This window comes from Zosterops lateralis, assembly GCF_965231275.1.
Source record: "Zosterops lateralis genome assembly, chromosome: 23".
Taxonomy (NCBI): Eukaryota; Metazoa; Chordata; class Aves; order Passeriformes; family Zosteropidae; genus Zosterops; species Zosterops lateralis.
The window spans coordinates 307,512-326,713 of record NC_139783.1 but is presented as its reverse complement, the minus strand read 5'-3'; the positions used below and the strand labels follow the sequence as shown (position 1 = coordinate 326,713).

The window sequence follows — 19,202 nt, the reverse complement described above, 5'->3', positions numbered from 1 at the left end:
ATCGCGACAGGGGTATCGCGACAGGGATATCGCGATAGGGGACTCGGGTGTGCGCCCCCCCCTCATTACCCGGGACCTGCGTGTTGTCGCCCCCCCCCCCCCCAAAGCGCACTTTGGGACTTTCCGTGCGCCCCCCCCCGATATTTGTGCGCCCCCCGCCCCCTCCCCAAATAAACCCCACCCGGCCCCGCCCCCCCCGCGGTGCCTTGGGCCGGGGGGCGCCCCCCCCCCACATCTCTGCACAGATGACACGAGACCCCCCCCCAAATAAATAAATCCCGCCCCCCAAAGTGGGGAGAGAGGGGGAGGGGCAAAAACAAAAAGGGGGGGAAATCCCCCCCCCCGGTGTGTCCCCCCTCCCCTCCCCCTCCGTGGCCTCTGACGCCCCCAGACCCAAAACCGACCCGGGGGTTCCGATCTGGCTGGTCTGGATGACCCTGGGGGGCGCCCCCAGCCCCCCCCCCATTTCCCTCCCCAGCCCCGTTTGTTTCCCCCCTCCCCAAAATTCCTCAGCCTTTCCCCATCGCCCCCTCCCCAAATTCCCCCCCCCCGCCCCACCAGCCGCCCCCTGGGCCCCCCCCGCCCCCCGCAGTGTTTAACACGAGTTTTTACATTAAAAACCTGTGGCCCCCCCGCAGGGGGCAGAAACGAGTCTCAATTTGGGGAGGGGGCGACCTCTGACTGGGAGGGGGGGTCCTCTCTATTTGGGGAGGGGTCTCTGCCTGGGACAGGAGGGTTTAATTTCCTGGGGGGGATCCCCTCTGTCTCTATTTGGGGAGGGGTCTCTGCCCAGGTTTAATTTCCTGGGGGGGGTCCCAGCCTCATTCCAGCCCCCTCCCCACAAAGTGGGCGTGGCTGGGATATGCTAATGAGGCGCCAATCCCCGCCCCCTGTGGTTGCCATGGTGAATATGCAAATTAGGGGGCGGAGCCAACCAGGGAAAAAAAACCCCAGGTTAATTATGGGCTCATTTGCATAAAGAGCACCTGGAGGTGCCCGGCCTTGGGGGGGGGACACAAGGCCAAGGGGGGGGGGGGTCACCTGTGTCCCTTCCCAGGTGGGGGGGCTGAACACCTGGGGGGGGGTCACTGCACACCTGGGGGGGTCACTGCACACCTGGGGGGGGGTCACTGCACACCTGGGGGGGGGTCACTGCACACCTGGGGGGTCACTGCACACCTGGGGGGGGTCACTGCACACCTGGGGGGTCACTGCACACCTGGGGGGGGTCACTGCACACCTGGGGGGGGTCACTGCACACCTGGGGGGGGGGTCACTGCACACCTGGGGGGGGGTCTCTGCACACCTGGGGGGGGTCACTGCACACCTGGGGGTCACTGCACACCTGGGGGGGGGTCACTGCACACCTGGGGGGGGTCACTGCACACCTGGGGGGGGGTCTCTGCACACCTGGGGGGGGTCACTGCACACCTGGGGGGGGGGTCACTGCACACCTGGGGGGGGGTCACTGAACACCTGGGGGGGGGGTCACTGAACACCTGGGGGGGGTCACTGCACACCTGGGACCCCCCACCACACCTGTGTCCCTTCCTATGGTGGGGGTCTGCACACCTGGGACCCCCCCATCTGGAACTCCCCCCACACCTGTGTCCCCTCCCACAGGTGAGGGGGTGACTACACACCTGGGACCCCCCACACCTGTGTCCTTTCTCATGGTGGTGGGAGGTGACTACACCCCCTCATGCCCCCCACACCTGTGTCCCTTCCCATGGGTGGGGGTCTGCACACCTGGGACTCCCCACACCTGTGTCCCTTCTTATAACCAGGAGGTGACTACAGACCTTGTGTTCCCCCACACACCTGTGTCCCCTCCCACAGGTGAGGGGTCACTGCACACCTGGGGCCCCCACACACCTGTGTCCTCTCTCATGGGTGGGGGTCTGCACACCTGGGACCCACCCTACACCTGTGTCCCTTCTTATGGCCAGGAACTGACTACACCCCTCGCATCCCCCCACACCTGTGTCCCTTCCCCCAGGTGAGGGCTCACTGCACACTTGTGTCCCCTCCCATAAGTGAGCAGGTCACTACCCACCTCCCGTCCCCCACACCTGTGTCCCTTCCCACACACACACCTGTGTCCCCTCCCAGGTGAGCCCCACCCCTTTACCTTGAGCCGCCCTATAACCAACCCCCGTTATCTCCCCACAACCCCCGGGGAGCCGCCCCAGAGCTGCCACACAGGTGACACACAGGTGACACACAGGTGTGACACAGGTGTGACACAGGTGATGAAGATGGCGTGGTCAGTGCTGCTGCTGACCCTCCTGGCGGTCACTCTGTCCTGGCGGGCGGACGCCCAGTGCCCCTCGGCCTCTGACCTGCGCCCCGCCGAGGGGACGCGGCTCTGCGCCCTCCTCTACACCGACGACAGCCCCTACTACGACCAGTGCTGCTCGGGGGAGGTGCTGGAGGTTCTCCCCGACAGCGACGTGCCCTACATGCCCCACGGCTGGGCCGGCACCGTCTCCTCGCTGGTGGTGGGCACCAGGTGTGAGCTCACCGTCTGGTCCAGGCCGGCCAAAAAGGGCAACTCCAAGAAGTTCAGCGCCGGGACGTGGCCCAGGCTGGAGGAGGTGCGCAGGGGGATTTTTGGGGATTGGGATGATGCCATCAAGGGGTATTATTGTACCTGTAAGTGAGGGGTGGGCTGGGGTGGGGCGGGGTGGGGTGGTGGGGGAATGGGGTGAGGTGATGTGGGGCAATGTGGGTCAACAACAGCAAGTGTGGGGCAACACAAGCTAATGTGGGTCAACACAAGTCAATGTGGGTCCATGTGGGTCAATGTGAGCTGGTCTGGGTCAATGTGGGTCTATGAAAGTCAACGTGGGTCAACATGAGCCACTGTGGGTCAACGTGGGTCAATGTGAGCTGGTGTGGGTCAACGTGGGTCAGTGTGGGTTGGTGTGGGTCAACATGAGCTGGCCTGGGTCAATGTGGGTCAGTGTGGGTCATTGTGGGTCTATGAAAGTCAATGTGGGTCAACCTGAGCCAATGTGGGTCAATGTGAGCTGGTGTGGGTCAATGTGGGTCAGTGTGGGTTGGTGTGGGTCAGTGTGGGTCTATGAAAGTCAGTGTGGGTCAACCTGAGCCACTGTGGGTCGACATGGCTCAACGTGAGCTGGTGTGGGTCAGCGTGGGTCAGTGTGAGTCTGTGAAAGTCAACGTGGGTCGACACAAGCCAGTGTGGGTCAATGTGGGTTGGTGTGGGTCAGTGTGGGTCTATGAAAGTCAGTGTGGGTCAACATGAGCCAGTGTGGGTCAATGTGGGTCACTGTGGGTCAACGTGAGCCAGTGTGGGTCAACGAAGGACTATGAAAGTCAACGTGGGTCAACACAAGACAATGTGGGTCAATGTGGGTCTGTGAAAGTCAATGTGGGTCAACGTGGGTCTGTGAAAGTCAATGTGGGTCAACCCGAGCCAATGCGGGTCAAGACGTGCCAACGTGGGTCACCACGAGTCAACGTGGGCCAGGACAAGCCAATGGGGCTCAACCCGACCCGGTGTGGGCCAAACCGGGCCCAAGTCGGCCAAGACGAGCCAATGTTGGCCCAGACAAGTCAACGCCAGTCACCGTTGGCCAAGATCCACCACTGGGGCCGAGCCAAGCCAAACCAGGCCAATCCAGACCAAACCAAACCAAGCCAAGCCAAGCCAAGCCAAGTCCACCTGGGCCAAGCCAAGCCAGGCCAAACCAGACTAAGCCAAGTCAACCCAACCCAACCCAACCCAAACCAAACCAAACCAAGCCAAGCCAAACCGACCCACGCCAAGCCAAGCCAATCCAATCCAATCCAATCCAAGCCAAGCCAAACCAAGCCAAGAAAACCCACACCAAGCCAAGCCAAGCCAAGCCAGTCCATGCCAAGCCAAGCCAAGCCCAGCCAAGCCAAGCCGAGGACACGCCCCTTGCCACGCCCTGCCCCTCCCACAGGACACAAAGCCACGCCCCCTGCCCCCCCCCTGCACCAATAAAAACCTGCCACATCAGCACCTCCTGCCTGGGGGCGGGTCCTTTCCCCCCAGCCCACCCCCCAAAATAACCACACGGGACACGGGGGGTCTCCAAAAGGACACCTGTAATTCTGGGGGGTACAAAACCCGACCATATAAATATCACTTTGTTAAAAAAAAACAAAAAAAAAAAATTTTGGGGAGGGGGAAAGTTCCAAAGAGGGAGGGGGGGGGAGGAACCAATCGACAAAATAAAACCCCAAAAATCAACAAAATCAGGGGGGTGGGAGGGAGGGGGGGGATACACCCCCCAAAATCAGTAGTGTGTGGTGTGGGGGGGGGGGCTGTAGTGTTGGGGAGACCCCTCCCCTCATGGAGAGATTTAGGGGAGGGGTCTTCATACCCCACAGTGCCCAAAAATGGGTAAAAAAGATTCAGCTAAAAAAAAACCCACAAAAAAAAAAAAAGGGGGGGAAATGCCCCAAAATGGGTCTCCCCAAAAAAAGGTGGGAAAGACACCAAAATGAGCCTCTGCACCCCCCCCCCAAAATCTCTGGGACAGCAGCTCGGCCCCCTCCCCAAATTCTCTGCCGTGGGGTCCTCAGCTCAGTAGTACAAATTGGGGAGGGGTCTCCAGCATCCCCCAGGATTGTCACCCCAGTCCTGCTCCAGTTCCAGTTTGGGGGGTCCAGTGGGGAGGAGGAGGCCAAGGGGGGACTCCCCATTTGAGGAGGGGTCCCACCAAGGAGGAGACCAAAGGGGGTCTCCCCGAATTGAGGAGGGGTCCCACCGAGGAGGAGGAGGAGCCCAGGGGAGACTCCCCCAAATTGAGGAGGGGTCTTTGGGGGGGTCCCACCGAGGAGGAGGAGGAGCCCAGGGGGTCTCCCCCATTTGAGGAGGGGTCCCACCGAGGAGAAGCAGGAGCCCCGGGGGGTCTCCCCCATTTGAGGAGGGGTCCCACCGAGGAGGAGGAGCCCCGGGGGGTCTCCCTGATTTGAGGAGGGGTCCCACCGAGGAGGAGACCAAAGGGGGTCTCCCCGAATTGAGGAGGGGTCCCACCGAGGAGGAGGAGCCCCGGAGGGTCTCCCCGAATTGAGGAGGGGTCTCAGCGCAGGCGGTGCTGCCTCATGAGGGGCACGATGCAGGCCGGGGGTCCCGCCACCCCCAGGAAGGGGTGACGCAGCAGCTCGGGGGCGCTCGCCCTCTGCGAGGGGTCCCTGACCAACATCCGCTCCAGAAACCCCTTCAGGGACGGGGAGACCTGTGGGGGGCACGGTTGGGGGGTTAGAGACCCCCTGTGGGGTGGGGAGCCCCCAATTGGGGCGGGGAGACCCCCGATGGGGTTAGAGACCCCCCAGTTGGGGTGGGGGGACCCCCGGGGGTACCTTGTGGCCGTTCTTGAGCCGGGGGGGCAGGTTGTCCCGGATCAGCTTCATGGCCTTCAGGGGGGGCTCGTTGAAATACGGGGGTTCCCCGTCCACCATCTCGATGACCATCACGCCCAGAGACCAGATGTCCACCTGGGAGGGGAGGGGAGGGGAGGGGGCGCCCCAAAAATGGGGAGGGGGTGAAGGGGGGGATGGCTCAGACCTGCCCTGTGACTGCCAGCATGGATAGGAGGGGGGTGTGAGGAGGGGAGGGCGCTTGGAGACCCCAAAACTCATCCTGGGGACCCCCAAACCCACCTTGGGAACCCCCAAACCCACCCTGGGTAACCCTAAACCCACCCTGGGCACCCCTAAATTCACCCTGGGTAACCCTAAACCAATTCTGGGCACCCCCAAACCCACCCTGGGCACCCCTAAACCCACCCTGGGTACCCCAAACCCACCCTGGGGAACCCTAAACCCACCTTGGGCACCCCTAAACCATCCTGGGGACCCCCAAACCCACCCTGGGCAACCCTAAACCCACCCTGGGCACCCCTAAATTCATCCTGGGGACCCCCAAACCCATCCTGGGTAACCCTAAATCCACCTTGGGAAACCCCAAACCCACCCTGGGCACCCTAAACCCACCCTGGGAACCCCCAAACCCACCCTGGGCACCCCTAGACCACCCTGGGCACCCCCAAACCAATTCTGGGGACCCCCAAACCCACCCTGGGCACCCCCAAACCCACCTTGAGCAACCCTAAATCCACCTTGGGAAACCCTAAACCCACCTTGGGTGCCCCTAAACCCACCCTGGGCACCCCAAACCCATCCTGGGTACCCCAAACCAACCCTGGGAACCCCCAAACCATCCTGGGGACCCCAAACCCACCCTGGGCACCCCCAAACCCACCCTGGGCACCCTAAACCCACCTTAGGAACCCCCAAATCATCCTGGGCACCCCTAAACCACCCTGGGCACCCCTAAACCCACCCTGGGCACCCCCAAACCAACTCTGGGGACCCCTAGACCCACCCTGGATACCCCAAACTCATTCCAAGCCCACCCTGGGTACCCCAAACCCACCCCAATCTCCCCCCAAGACCCCTCAGGGTGGGTAGAGCTGAACTTGGCGACCCACACCTCAACCTCAACCCCACCAAACACACCCCAAACCCCCTCTAAAGACCCCCTAAGGCCCCCCAGGACCCCCCAAGCCCCCAGCCCCACCTCTGGGTACCCCCAAACCCACCCTGGGAACCCCCCAAGACCCCTCAGGGTGGGTAAAGCTGATCTTGGCGACCCACACCTCGACCTCAACCCCACCAAACCCACCCCAAACCCCCCCTAAAGACCCCCTAAGGCCCCCCAGGACCCCCCAAGCCCCCAGCCCCACCTCTGGGTACCCCAAACCCATTCCAAGCCCACCCTGGGTGCCCCCCAAGACCCCTCAGGGTGGGTAAAGCTGAACTTGGTGACCCACAGCTCAACCTCAACCCCACCAAACCCACCCCAAACCCCCACTAAAGACCCCCTAAGGCCCCCCAGGACCCCCAAAGCCCCCAGCCCCACCTCTGGGTACCCCAAACCCATTCCAAGCCCACCCTGGGTGCCCCAAACCCACCCCAAACCCCCCCTAAAGACCCCCTAAGGCCCCCCAGGACCCCCCAAGCCCCCAGCCCCACCTCTGGCCCGTAGGGGAGGCGGGAGATGAGCTCTGGGGCCATCCAGTAGGGGGTCCCCACCAGGGATTTGCGTCGCGGCACCTCCTTGTTGACTTGGGCACAGAACCCGAAATCTGAGAGCTTCACCTGCCAAAGGGGGCCGGGGTCAGGTGGGGAGGGGTCCCTGAGGGTTTTGGGGTTTTTGGGGGGATTTTTGGGGGTCTTTTTGGGTTTTTTTGGGGATTTTGGGGTGTTTTTTGGGGCGTTTTGGAGGTTTTTTGGGGGGGTTTGGGGGGGTTTTCTGGGGGTGTTTTTTGGGGGGTTTTGGAGGGTTTTTGGGGATTTTTTTGGGTGTTTTGGAGGTTTTTTGGGAGGTTCTTGGGAGGTTTTGGGGGGTGTTTTGGGGTTTTTTTGGGGTGTTTTGGGTTTTTTTTTAGGGGGTGTTTGGGGTGTTTTTGGGGTGTTTTTTTGGTTTTTTGGGGGGTTTTTGGGGGGTTTATTTGGGGATTTTGGGGTGGTTTTGGGGTGGTTTTTTGGGGGTGTTTTGGGGTTTTTTGGGGTGGTTTTTGGGGGGTTTTTTGGGGTTTTTTTTGGTTTTTTTGGGGGGGCTTTTGGGGGTTTTTTGGGGGGTTTTGGGGTTTTTTGGGGGTGTTTTTTTCGGGAGTGTTTTGGGTTTTTTTGGGGGTTTTTTTTGGGTGTTTTGGGGGATTTTTGGAGGTTTTTTGGGGTTTTTTTTGGGGAGGTTTTTTTGGGATGTTTTTTGGGGGTTTTTTTGGGGTGTTTTTTGGGGGGTTTCCTACCCGCCCGTCGTGCGTGAGGAGGATGGAGTCGCTCTTGATGTCGCGGTGGATGACGCCCTGGGCGTGGAGCACGGCGAGAGCGCGGAGCACCGAGCGGCACACGGCGGCGATCTGCTCCTCCGACATCCTGGGGACACCAATGTCACTGTCCTGTCACCTCTGTCACCTCCCTGACACTGCCCTGACACTGCCCTGTCACTGCCCTGTCACTGCCCTGTCCCCCCCCGGCAGCACCGAGCGGCACACGGCGGCGATCTGCTCCTCCGACATCCTGGGGGTGGCATTTGTCACCTCTGTCACCTCCCTGGGTCCCCTGACACCTCTGTCACCTCCCTGACACTGCCCTGCCACCCCCCTGTCACCCCCCTGGCAGCACCGAGCGGCACACGGCGGCGATCTGCTCCTCCGACATCCTGGGGACACCATTGTCACCTCTGTCACCTCCCTGGGACCTCTGTCACCTCCCTGACACTGCCCTGTCACTGCCCTGTCCCCCCCTGGCAGCACCGAGCGGCACACGGCGGCGATCTGCTCCTCCGACATCCTGGGGGTGGCATTTGTCACCTTTGTCACCTCCCTGGGACCTCCCTGGGACCTGTCACCTCCCTGTCACTGCCTTGTCACTGCCCTGTCACCTCTGCCACTTCTGTCACCCACCTGGCATCGCCGTGGCACCTCTGTCACCGCCCTGCCACCTCTTTGTCACCTCCCTGCCACCTCTGCCACCACCTCTGTCACCTCTGCCACCTCCTTGTCACCTCTACCACCTCCCTGTCACCTCTGCCACCCCCCTGTCCCCTGTGCCACCCCCTGTCCCCTGTCCCCAGTGCCACCCTCCTGTCCCCAGTGCCACCCCCTGTCACCTCTGCCACCTCCCTGTCACCTCTGCCAACTCCCTGGCCCCTGTCCCCCCCGTCCCCAGTGTCACCCCTGTCCCCAGTGCCACTCCCTGTCCCCTGTCCCCCCCTGTCCCTGTGCCACCCCCTGTCCCCTGTGCCACTCCCTGTCCCCTGTGTCACCCGCTGTCCCCAGTGTCACCCCCTGTCCCCAGTACCACTCTCTGTCCCCTGTCCCCCCTGTCCCCTGTCCCACCCCCTGTCCCTAGTGCCACCCCCTGTCCCCTGTCCCCCCCCCGTCCCCAGTGCCACCCCCTGTCCCCAGTGCCACTCCCTGTCCCCCCCTGTCCCCTGTCCCCTGTCCTGACCTGGTGTGGGTGACGATGTCGGTGAGGGCTCCCCCCTCCAGGAACTCCATGACCACCCAGAGCTCGTCCCCCACCAGGTAACTGTTGTACATCTCCACCACGTTCTCGTGCTGGTGGTCCCGCATGATCACCACCTGAGGGGGGACAGGGGACACAGACAGGGGACATGGGGACATGGGGACAGGGCTGGGATTGTCCCCAAAGGGTCCCTGGTGGTCCCTCATGATCACCACCTGAGGGGGGACAGGGACAGGGGACATGGGGACATGGGGACAGGGCTGGGATTGTCCCCAGGGGTCCCTGGGGGGTCACCGAGAGGGTTCTCGTGCTGGTGGTCCCGCATGATCACCACCTGAGGGGGACAGGGGACACGGGTGGGACACTGGGATTGTCCCCAGGGGTCCCTCATGATCACCACCTGAGGGACAGGGGACAGGGGACAGGGGACATGGGGACATGGGGACAGGGACACTGGGATTGTCCCCAGGGGTCCCTGGGTGGGTCACTGAGAGGTGCTGGAGGGGCTTTGAGGGGTCCCCAAGGCCTTCAGGAGGTCCTCAGGCTCCTCAAGAGGCCCCCAAGGCTCTTAAGGGGTCCCCAAGCTCTTCCAGGTGTCTCCAAAGCCCCTCCAGCCATCCCCAAATCCCCCCAAGTTGCCCCCAAACCCCTCCAGCCATCCCCAAATCCCCCCAAGTTGCCCCCAAACCCCCTCCAGACACCCCCAAACCCCTCCAGCCATCCCCAAACCCCTCCAGACCTCCCCAAACCCCCCCAAGTTGCCCCCAAACCCCCTCCAGACACCCCCAAACCCCTCCAGCCATCCCCAAACCCCTCCAAGTTGCCCCCAAACCCCCCCAATCACCCCCAAACCCCCCCCCAGACATCCCCAAACCCCCCCCCAGACATCCCCAAACCCCCCCAATTGCCTCCAAACCCCTCCAGACCTCCCCAACCCCCCAAATTGCCTCCAAACCCCTCCAGCTGCCCCCAAACCCCCTCCAGACACCCCCAAACCCCTCCAGCTGTCCCCAAACCCCTCCAGACATCCCCAAACCCCTCCAAATCCCCCCAAATCACCCCCAAACTCCCCCCAAGTCGCCCCCAAACCCCCCAAATTGCCCCCAAACCCCCCCAAATCACCCCCAAACCCCTCCAGCTGCCCCCAAACCCCTCCAGACATCCCCAAACCCCCCCAGACATCCCCAAACGACCCCCCAGTCCCTCCCCACCTCGTTGAAGAGCAGCTCCCTCCTCTGCTGCTTGCGCAGGTCCATTTTCTTGACGGCCACGAGCTGGCCCGAGCCGCGCACGGTGGCGATGCACACCACGCCCGTGGAGCCCTCCCCGATCTTGATGAAATTGTCCAGGTAACTGCGGGGGTCCCCGGGGTCCACCACCATCTGCAGGGCCGCCCGGAACTGCTCGTGGGACACGCGCTGGGGGCCGCAGCCCCCCGAGGAGGGGACAGGGACACGGGGAGGGTCCAGGGCAGCAGCAGCAGCAGGAGGAGGAGGAGGAGGAGGAGGAGGAGGGTGAGGAGGCTCCGGGGCTTTGGGGCGGGGAGGGCCGGGGGCCTGCGAGGGGCCAGGAGGGGCTGAGGGGACGGGGCCGTTCGTTGTTGTCACCGTTGTCGCCTGTGGGGACAGGGGAGAAAAGGGTCGGTCCCTGGAAATATCGTGGGGATGAGAGGAAGAGGAGGAGGAGATGGAGGAGGAGGAGGAGATGAAGAAGGAGGAAGAAGAGGATGAGGAGATGGAGGAGGAGGAGGAGGAGGAGGAAGAAGAACACAAGGAAGAACAGGAAGAAGACAAGGAAGAAGAAGAAGAAGAAGAGGAAAAAGAAGAAGAGGAGGAATAACAAGAAGAACAGGAGGAAGAAGAAGAGGAAGAGGAGGAGGAGGAGGAGGAGATGAAGAAGGAGGAAGAGGATGAGGAGGAGATGGAGGAGGAGGAGATGGAGGAGGAAGGCAAGGAGATGGAGGAGGAGGAACAAGACAAAGAAGAGAAAAAGAAGAAGAACAAGAGAAGGAAGAAGAAAAGGAGGACGAAGAAGAGGAGGAGGAAGAAGAGGAGGAGGAGAAAGAAGAAGAGGAGGAGGAAGAAGAAGAAGAGGAAGAACATGAGGAAGAAAAATAAGAGGAAAAAAAAACAAAAGGAGGAACAAGAAGAGAAGGAGGAAGAAGAGGAAGAACACCAGGAAGAAGAGGAAGAAAAAGAAAAGGAGGAGGAGGAGAAGAAGGAGGAGGCTGAGGAGGAGGAGGAGATGAAGGAGATGGAGGAGGAAAAGAAAGAACAAGAAGAGGAGGAGGAGGAAGAGGAGGAAGAGGAGGAGGAGGAGATGGAGGAGGACGAGGACGAGGAAGGGGAGAAGGAAGAGTGGGAGGAGGAGGAAGAGTAGGAGAAGGAGGAAGAGAAAAAGGAAGAAAAGGAGGAGGAAGAAGAGGAAGATGAAGAGGAGGAGAAGGAAGAGGAAGAGGAGGAGGAGGAAGAGACTCTCCCACAGACACAACACCAGGAGGAAGCACAGAACCCGTGACCTTCAGGACACCCCAATTTTCCCAACTGGGACAAGGAAAGCGGCGAGGAAGAGGAGCAGCTCCCGGGGAGGAAGAGCAGCAGAAGGAGGAAGAGGAGCAGAATGAGGAAGATGAAGCAGAAGGAGGAAGAGGAGCAGAGCAGCTGCTGCTGAGGGAGGAAAGGACAAGCACAGCAGGGAGGAAGGAACAGGAGAAGAAGAAGAAAAAGAAGAAGCAGAAGAGGAAACCACAACAAGAAATAGAAGCAGAAAAAGAGGAAGAAGATGATGATGAAGAAGAAGCAGAAGAAGAAGCAGAAGAAGGAGAACAAGAAGAGAAAACCACTCCAAGCCCAAGGCTGTAACCCCAGGGAAAGAAGCTGCTGCTGCTCCCCACAAACCACAAGAACCCCACAAATAAAAAGAGCATAAAATCCCACTCCAGAAGAGCAACAAGAGCAAGAAGAAGAATAAAAACCAGAAAAAGACGATGAGAAGAAGAAGAAAAAAGAAGCAGCAGCAGCAAAAGAAGAAAAAAAAAAAAACCAAGAAGAAAAACAAGAACAAGATTTAGAAGATTTAGAAGAACAAGAATTAGAAGAACAAGAAGCAGCAGAAGAAGAAAAAGCAGCAAAAGAAGAAGAAGCAGAAAAAGGAGAGGAAACCAAGAAGAAAAAGAAGCAAAAGAAGAAGCAGAAAAAGAAAAAGAACAAGAACAAGAAAAAAAACAGAAGAAGAAGAGAAAACCACCCCAGACCCCAGGATGTGACCTCAGGAAAAGAAGCTGCTGTTAATCCCCTCAAACCACAAGACCCCACAAATAAAAAGAGCCCAAAACCCACCGCAGAACAGCAACAAGAGCAAAAAAAGCCCCCGAGGAGGACAGAGAAGCCCCAAGAAGCCCCTGAAGAGGATGAGAGAAGCCCCCAGCCCCAGAAGCCCCTGAGGAGGGGAGAGCAGCCCCCAGCCCCAGAAGCTCCTGAGGAGGGGAGAGCAGCCCCCAGCCCCAGAAGAAGAACACAACAAGAGCAGAAAAAGCCCCCAAAGAGGATGAGAGAAGCCCCCAGCCCCAAGAAGCCCCTGAGGAGGGGAGAGCAGCCCCCAGCCCCAAGAAGCCCCCGAGGAGGAGGACAGAGAAGCCCCCAGCCCCAAGAAGCCCCCAAAGAGGAGGACAGAGAAGCCCCCAGCCCCAAGAAGCCCCCGAGGAGGAGGACAGAGAAGCCCCCAGCCCCAAGAAGCCCCCGAGGAGGAGGACAGAGAAGCCCCCAGCCCCAAGAAGCCCCCAAAGAGGAGGACAGAGAAGCCCCCAGCCCCAAGAAGCCCCCGAGGAGGACAGAGAAGCCCCCAGCCCCAAGAAGCCCCCAAAGAGGAGGACAGAGAAGCCCCCAGCCCCAAGAAGCCCCTGAGGAGGACAGAGAAGCCCCAAGAAGCCCCCAAAGAGGATGAGAGCAGCCCCCAGCCCCAAGAAGCCCCCAAAGAGGATGAGAGCAGCCCCCAGCCCCTTTACCTGGGCAGGGCCCCCCCGGGCAGCCCCCGGCTGGCTCTCAGCCCGGGGAAAGGTGTGGAAGGGCCGGCCCGGCCCCGGCGCCGCCGTCCTGGTCGCCCCCTCCCCGGGGGGCCCCTCGGGGGGTCTCAGCTCCGGCCCCGACAGCGGCCGCTGCTCCCGCCCCGGGGGGGCTTTGGGGGGCCCCTCCCCTCCCGAGCTGGATTTGGGGCGACCCCCGGGCTGGGGATGAGCCGGGGGGTCCCTCCTGCCCCTGGCGGCCGCGGGTTTGCGGGGCGGGGGGCTCTGCCCCCCCTGGGGGGGGTTTGGGGGGCTCAGGCCGTTCTCGGGGGGCTCCCGGGCGGGGCAGGGGGGGCTGGCCCGGCGCAGGGAGTTGGAACGAGACACAGAAACCGCCTCGAGCCCCTCCAGGAGCCAGGACAGCGCCCCCTCCTGCGGGGACTTGGAGCCGCGCACGATGGGCTGTGGGAGGGAGGGGGAAAAATAAAATAAAATAAAATAAAATAAAATAAAATAAAATAAAATAAAATAAAATAAAATAAAATAAAATAAAATAAAATAAAATAAAACAAAACAACAGGAAAATGATATGGGGTGGGTGAAAGGGGAGGGGAATGTGGGGAGAGGGGAGAGGGGGGGGATTCAGAGACCAAAAAATGAGTTATGGGAGGGTGGGAGGGGGTGGGAGGGGGGTTTTTGGGTGGGAGGGGGTTCCAGATCCCAAAATTTTCTGAGTTCCCAAAGGATCCCAAATTCTCCCCTGAATTCCCCAAGACTCCCAAATTCCCTCTCAAATCCCCAAGGCTCCCAAATTCCCCAAGGTTCCCGAATTTCCCAAATGCTCCCAAATTCCCCAAAGCTCCTGAATTCCCAAATGCTCCCAAATTTCCCAATCTCCCCAATTCCCAAATTCTCCCCAATTCCCCAAATGCTCCTGAATTCCCCAAGGCTCCCAAATTCACCAAATACTCCCAAATTTCCTCCAGTTTCCCAAATTCCCCCTGAATTCCCCAAGACTCCCAAATCCCCAAATTCTCCCGAATTCCCAAATCCCCAAATGCTCCCGAATTACCCAAATCTCCCAAATTCCCTCTGAATTCCCAAATTCTCCTGACTTCCCCCTGAATTCCCCAAGGCTCCCAAACTCCCAAATTCTCCTGCACCCCCAAATCCCCCTGAATTCCCCTCAAACCCCCCCAAAATCCCCCCCAACACCCCCAAAGCCCCCCCAAACACCCCCAAAGCCCCCCCAAAGCCCCCCTCACCTTATGAACCCCCCTCAGGGCCGTGATGCAGGCGGGGTCCACGAGGGGCAACTCCTGAATTCCCCCCAAATTCCCCCTAAATCCCCCCCAAACCCCCAAGTCTCCCAAACCCCCAATTCTCCCGAATTCCCAAATGCCCCTGAATTCCCCAAGGCTCCCAAATCTCCCAAATCTCCTGAATCCCCAAATACTCCTGAATTCCTCAAATGCCCCCAAACTCCCCAAGACTCCTGAATTCCTGAATTCTCCTGATTCCCCCCCCAAATTCCCCAAATCTCCCAAACTCCCAAATGCTCCCGAATTTCCCCCGACTTCCCCAAAATACTCCTGAATTCTGCCCAAAACCCCCCCAAATCCCCCCTAAATCCCCCCAAACTGTCCCAAATCCCCCCAAATCCCCCCAAAATCCCCTATTTCTCCCCCCCATACCTTATGAACCCCTCTCAGGGCAGTGATGCAGGCGGGGTCCACCAGGGGCAACTCCTGAATTCCCTCCAAATCCCCCCTAAATCCCCCCCAAATCCCCCCAAACTGTCCCAAATCCCCCCCAAATCCCCCTCAAAGCCCCCCAAACCCCCCCATACCTTGTGAACCCCCCTGAGGGCCGTGATACAGGCGGGGTCCACGAGGGGCTTGGGCCGGCGGGCGCTCTCCTCCAGCAGCCCCTGCCACTGCCGGGGCAGCCCCGTGAAACGCTGCTCCGACGGGTCGTACCCGGTGTGGACTCGGTGCTCGAAATTGGAGGGGGCTGAGATCTCCACTCGCTTCTTCTTCTTGGAGAACATGGCCTGGGGTGGGGTCCTGGGAATGGGATTGGGGGTAAAAAATCCAGCCCTGGGAGTGAAATCAGAGCCCTGAGATCCTGTACCCCGTGTGGACACGGTGCTCGAAATTGGAGGGGGCTGAGATCTCCACCCGCTTCTTCTTCTTGGAGAACATGGCCCGGGGTGAGCTCCTGGGAGTGGGATTTGGGTTAAAAATTCCTGTTTTAGAAAAGGGACGGGGCTGAGATCTCCACCCGCTGCTTCTTCTTGGAGAACATGGCCCCAAATCCAGCCCTGGGAGTGAAATCAGAGCCCTGAAATCCAGTTCTGGGAGTGGGATTTGGGTTAAAAATTCCTGTTTTAGAAAAGGGACGGGGCAGAGATCTCCACTCGCTGCTTCTTCTTGGAGAACACGGCCCCAAATCCAGCCCTGGGAGTGAAATCAGAGCCCTGAAATCCAGCCCTGGGAGTGAGATTTGGGGTAAAAAATCCAGCCCTGGGAGTGAAATCAGAGCCCTGAAATCCAGCCCTGGGAATGGGATTTGGGGGTAAAAAATCCAGTTCTGGTAACAGGATCAGGACCCAAAACACACTCGCTTCTTCTTCTTGGAGAACGTGGCCCCAAATCCAGCCCTGGGAGTGAAATCAGAGCCTGAAATCCAGCCCTGGGAGTGGGATTTGGGGGAAAAAATCCAGCCCTAGGAATGGGATCAGACCCCAAAATCCAATCCTGGGAAGAGAAACAAGTCCTGAAATCCAGTTCTGGGAATGGGATTGAGGAGAAAAACCTCAGGGTTAGGGGTGAGGGAGATGGGATGTGAGACCAGGAATGAGATAAAACTCTGAAATCCTGTCTTAGGAAGAGGATTTGGCCCCAAAATCCAGTTCTAGGAAGAGGAACAGACCCCAAAATCCAGCCCTGGGAATGGGATTGGGGGGAAAAACCTCGGGGTCAGGGGGAGAGAGACAGACATGGGCACCAGAGCCCAAAATCCAGCCCTGGGAATGGGATCAGAGCCCAAAATCCAGCCCTGGGAATGGGATCAGAGCCCAAAATCCAGTTCTGGGAATGGGATCAGAGCCCGAAATCCAGTCCTGGGAATGGGATCAGAGCCCAAAATCCAGTCCTGGGAATGGGATCAGAGCCCAAAATCCAGCCCTGGGAATGGGATCAGACCCCAAAATCCAGCCCTGGGAATGGGATCAGACCCCAAAATCCAGCCCTGGGAATGGGATCAGAGCCCAAAATCCAGTTCTGGGAAGAGAAACAAGTCCTGAAATCCAGTCCTGGGAATGGGATGGGGACAAAAAACATGAAGGTCAGGAGGAGAGAGATGGGAAGTGGGACCAGGAATGGGATCAGACCCCAAATCCCTCTGTCAGAACAAAATAAATTGGAAAAATTGTTGGGATGGATGAGATCAGCCCCCCCCCCCCCCCAAAAAAAAAAAATCCCATAAATAAAATCTGCAAAAAATCTGCAAAAAATTGGCAAAAAAATCTGCAAAAAATCTGCAAAAAAATCTGCAAAAAATCTGCAAAAAAATCTGCAAAAAAGCTGCAAAAAATTTGCTGTATTTGGGGGTTTTTTTCTGATTTTTCCCAAATATTTCCACTGGGAAAGGTCTGAGGATGATCCAGGTCAGCCAGAAAACGCAGAAATCCACTGGATTTTACCCCAAAAAAACCCTAAAATTTCTTGTATTTTCTCCCTAAAATTTCTCATATTTTCTCTCTAAAATCTCTTGTATTTTCCCCCTAAAATTTCTCGTATTTTTCCCTAAAATTTCTCCTATTTTCCCCCAAATTCCCCCAGGAATTCCCAGGGAATTGGGGCTGAACTGGCCGGGCTGGATTTGCTGGAGGAGGAGAAAAGGAAGAGGAAAAGGAGGAGAAAAAGGAGGAAAAGGAGGAGAAAAAGGAGGAAAAGGAGGAGAATTTGTTGCCCTTTGACCCCCCAGAGGAACCTCAAAGGGTTGAGGGGGAATGTGAAAGTTCACTCGAAAAATAAAAATAAAATAAAATAAAACATAAAATAAAAAAGGGGAGGGAATAGAATAAAATAAAAATTAAAAAAAAAAACAAACAACAACAACAAAGCGGGGGAAAAAATAAAAAAAGGGAGCAATAAAAAAAATAAAAAGGAAAAATAAAAAAAAGTAGGGGAAAATAATAAAAAAAAAAACATAAAAATTTAAAAAAAGGTAGGAAAAAATAAATAAAAAGAAAAAATAAAAAAGTGGGGGGAAAAATAAAAAAAATTAAAGAAAATAAGAATTAAAAAGTGGGGAAAAAGAAAAAAGGGGGGAAAATAAAAGAATTAAAATAAAAAAGTGGGAAGAAATAAAAAAAAAGGGGGAAAAATAAAAGTAAAATAAACATTAAAGTACAGAAAAAAGGGGGGAAATAATAAAAAAAAATAAAATAAAAATTAAAAAAAAGGGGGGAAAAAGGGGAAAAATTATAATAAAATAAAGAAATAAAAAAAAGTGGGGGAAGGAAAGAACCTCGGGAATCTCCAGCTCGGGGTGAAGAAATTTAATTAATTAACTAATTAATAACCAATTAACCAATTAAGGACCATCCCATTCAAACAAAACAACCCAAATCCCAAAAAATTCCAACTTTTTACCCCCAAAATTTCAAAATTTTGGCCCATTTGGGGCTTTTCCCCGTCGATAAATCCGATTTTTAACCATTAATTATCTAAAAATCCACTAAATTATCTTAAAAATCCACTAAATTCTCTAAGAATCCACTAAATTACAAGAAAAAAACCACAATTAAAAACTCAAATCCGGATTTTCTGATTTTTTTTCCTCCTTTTTACAACGAAATTGGTGGAAAAACTTTGTTTTTAAAGAGTTTTTTAAGGATATTCCTTAAAAAAATCCCCAAAAAACCCTCAAAATCCACAAGAAAAATAAATATAAAATCCCAAATCCCAGAGCTGGATAAAGAGAAGACCCTTTAAAATCCCCGCAGGATAAAAATAAATAAAGATAAACAAATTTAAAGAATTAATTTTCTTACCTTTCACCGAAAGGGGAAAAAATAAAAAAACTTTTCCTGTTTCAGCTCCGCGTTCCGGCCCCTCCGGGAAAAGTTCTGCGGGGAAAAAACGGGGATTTCCTGAGGAGAAAGACCCTTTTTTGCTGTTTTTTGAGATATTTTTAGGGCATTTTTAGAAGTTTTATCCCGAGAATTCCAAACTTTTCCCAACGCTGTTCCCACCCCCCCCATAGGGGTATTTTAGAAGCCTCAAACCCCCCCCAAATTCACTTTTTACCCCTCCCACCTCCATTATTTAAGAAATATTTGATTTTTGGAGGTTTTTGAGCCCCAAAAAGCCCCAAATTCCCGCCCGGGACCCCCGAGCCCCTCCCGGGTCCCCTCAGGCCTCACTCGGCCGCCGCCATTTTGGGAGCCGGGCACATCCGGGTCCTCCCACGCGCGCTGCAAGCCCCGCCCACAGTGGGCGTGACTTACAATATACGGACAATGATTGGCTCGTGTTGCTCCATATATGGAAAAAGAGGCGTGGCTTAGAGTGGGCGGGATATGAATGGGCGTGGTTTAAAGCGGAAGTGGCTGTTAAGGGGAAGGTTTGCATGGTTTTCAGCGACGGGGCGGGATTAAGAGGAGAGTGACCAATCAGAGCGCGGTAAAGGGAGATTGGCATGTTGTTTATCCAATCACGGCGCGGCGCGCTGGGAGGCGGGTAAGATGGCGGCGCGCTGAGGGGAAGGCGAGGCCTCCGGTGCCGCCGTGACCTCCCGGTTCCTTCTCCGCTTCTCACCGCGAGTTTTACCCCTTCAGAGCCTCGGAAATGGCGCTTCTCGCCGCGCTCAGGGCGGCCGCCGCCTTCCTGCCCCGCTGCGGTGAGTGAATGTTTTCCCGTCAAAGTCCTCCGCGTTTACAAATCCCCCTGAACCGGTTTTGTGTGCCCCCAAATTCCCCCTGAGTCGGTTCTGTGTCCCCCAAACACCCCAACCCTCCCCTGAACCGGCTCCTCCATCCCCCAAACCCCCCAAAACCCCCCAATTTCCCCCTAAATTGTCTCCCTTTCCCCTCCCCAGCCCCAGGGCGGCTCCTCCATCCCCCAAACCCGATTCTATGTCCCCCAATTCCCCCCTA

The 19,202-nt window shown here is 57.1% G+C and overlaps 3 protein-coding genes across 7 annotated transcripts in view; 1 reads left to right on the top strand and 2 right to left on the bottom strand.

Moving 5' to 3' along the window:
* Positions 1 to 2,258: 2,258 nt before the first annotated feature.
* Positions 2,259 to 2,663, top strand: SYCN (syncollin; the record flags this gene model as incomplete). Its single annotated transcript, XM_083877148.1, has 1 exon — positions 2,259 to 2,663. One exon carries the CDS (start codon positions 2,259 to 2,261, stop codon positions 2,661 to 2,663), a length of 405 nt encoding a protein of 134 aa, XP_083733274.1.
* Positions 2,664 to 4,943: 2,280 nt separating this feature from the next.
* PAK4 (p21 (RAC1) activated kinase 4) lies at positions 4,944 to 18,512 on the bottom strand. Of its 5 annotated transcripts, none has more exons than XM_083877337.1 (10): positions 18,471 to 18,512; positions 18,099 to 18,173; positions 14,886 to 15,102; positions 13,040 to 13,498; positions 10,248 to 10,652; positions 9,019 to 9,152; positions 7,815 to 7,941; positions 7,036 to 7,161; positions 5,362 to 5,496; positions 4,944 to 5,237 (listed from the first exon to the last, which is right to left on the bottom strand). In XM_083877337.1, exons 3-10 carry the CDS (start codon positions 15,084 to 15,086, stop codon positions 5,082 to 5,084), a joined length of 1,743 nt encoding a protein of 580 aa, XP_083733463.1. In that variant the 5' UTR covers positions 15,087 to 15,102; positions 18,099 to 18,173; positions 18,471 to 18,512; the 3' UTR covers positions 4,944 to 5,081. The 5 variants fall into 5 exon arrangements, with proteins under 5 accessions (XP_083733463.1, XP_083733462.1, XP_083733461.1 ...); XM_083877336.1 differs by lacking the exon at positions 18,471 to 18,512 and adding an exon at positions 18,348 to 18,464; XM_083877335.1 differs by lacking the exon at positions 18,471 to 18,512 and having other exon boundaries at positions 18,099 to 18,340.
* Positions 18,513 to 18,872: 360 nt separating this feature from the next.
* Positions 18,873 to 19,202, bottom strand: part of NFKBIB (NFKB inhibitor beta) — a gene marked incomplete at both ends in the record, with an annotated part of 3,032 nt that continues 2,702 nt past the window's right edge. The window contains one exon of the mRNA XM_083877147.1: positions 18,873 to 18,941. Within this exon, the coding sequence (XP_083733273.1) occupies positions 18,873 to 18,941 (69 nt within the window). The remainder of the gene's footprint in view (positions 18,942 to 19,202) is intronic.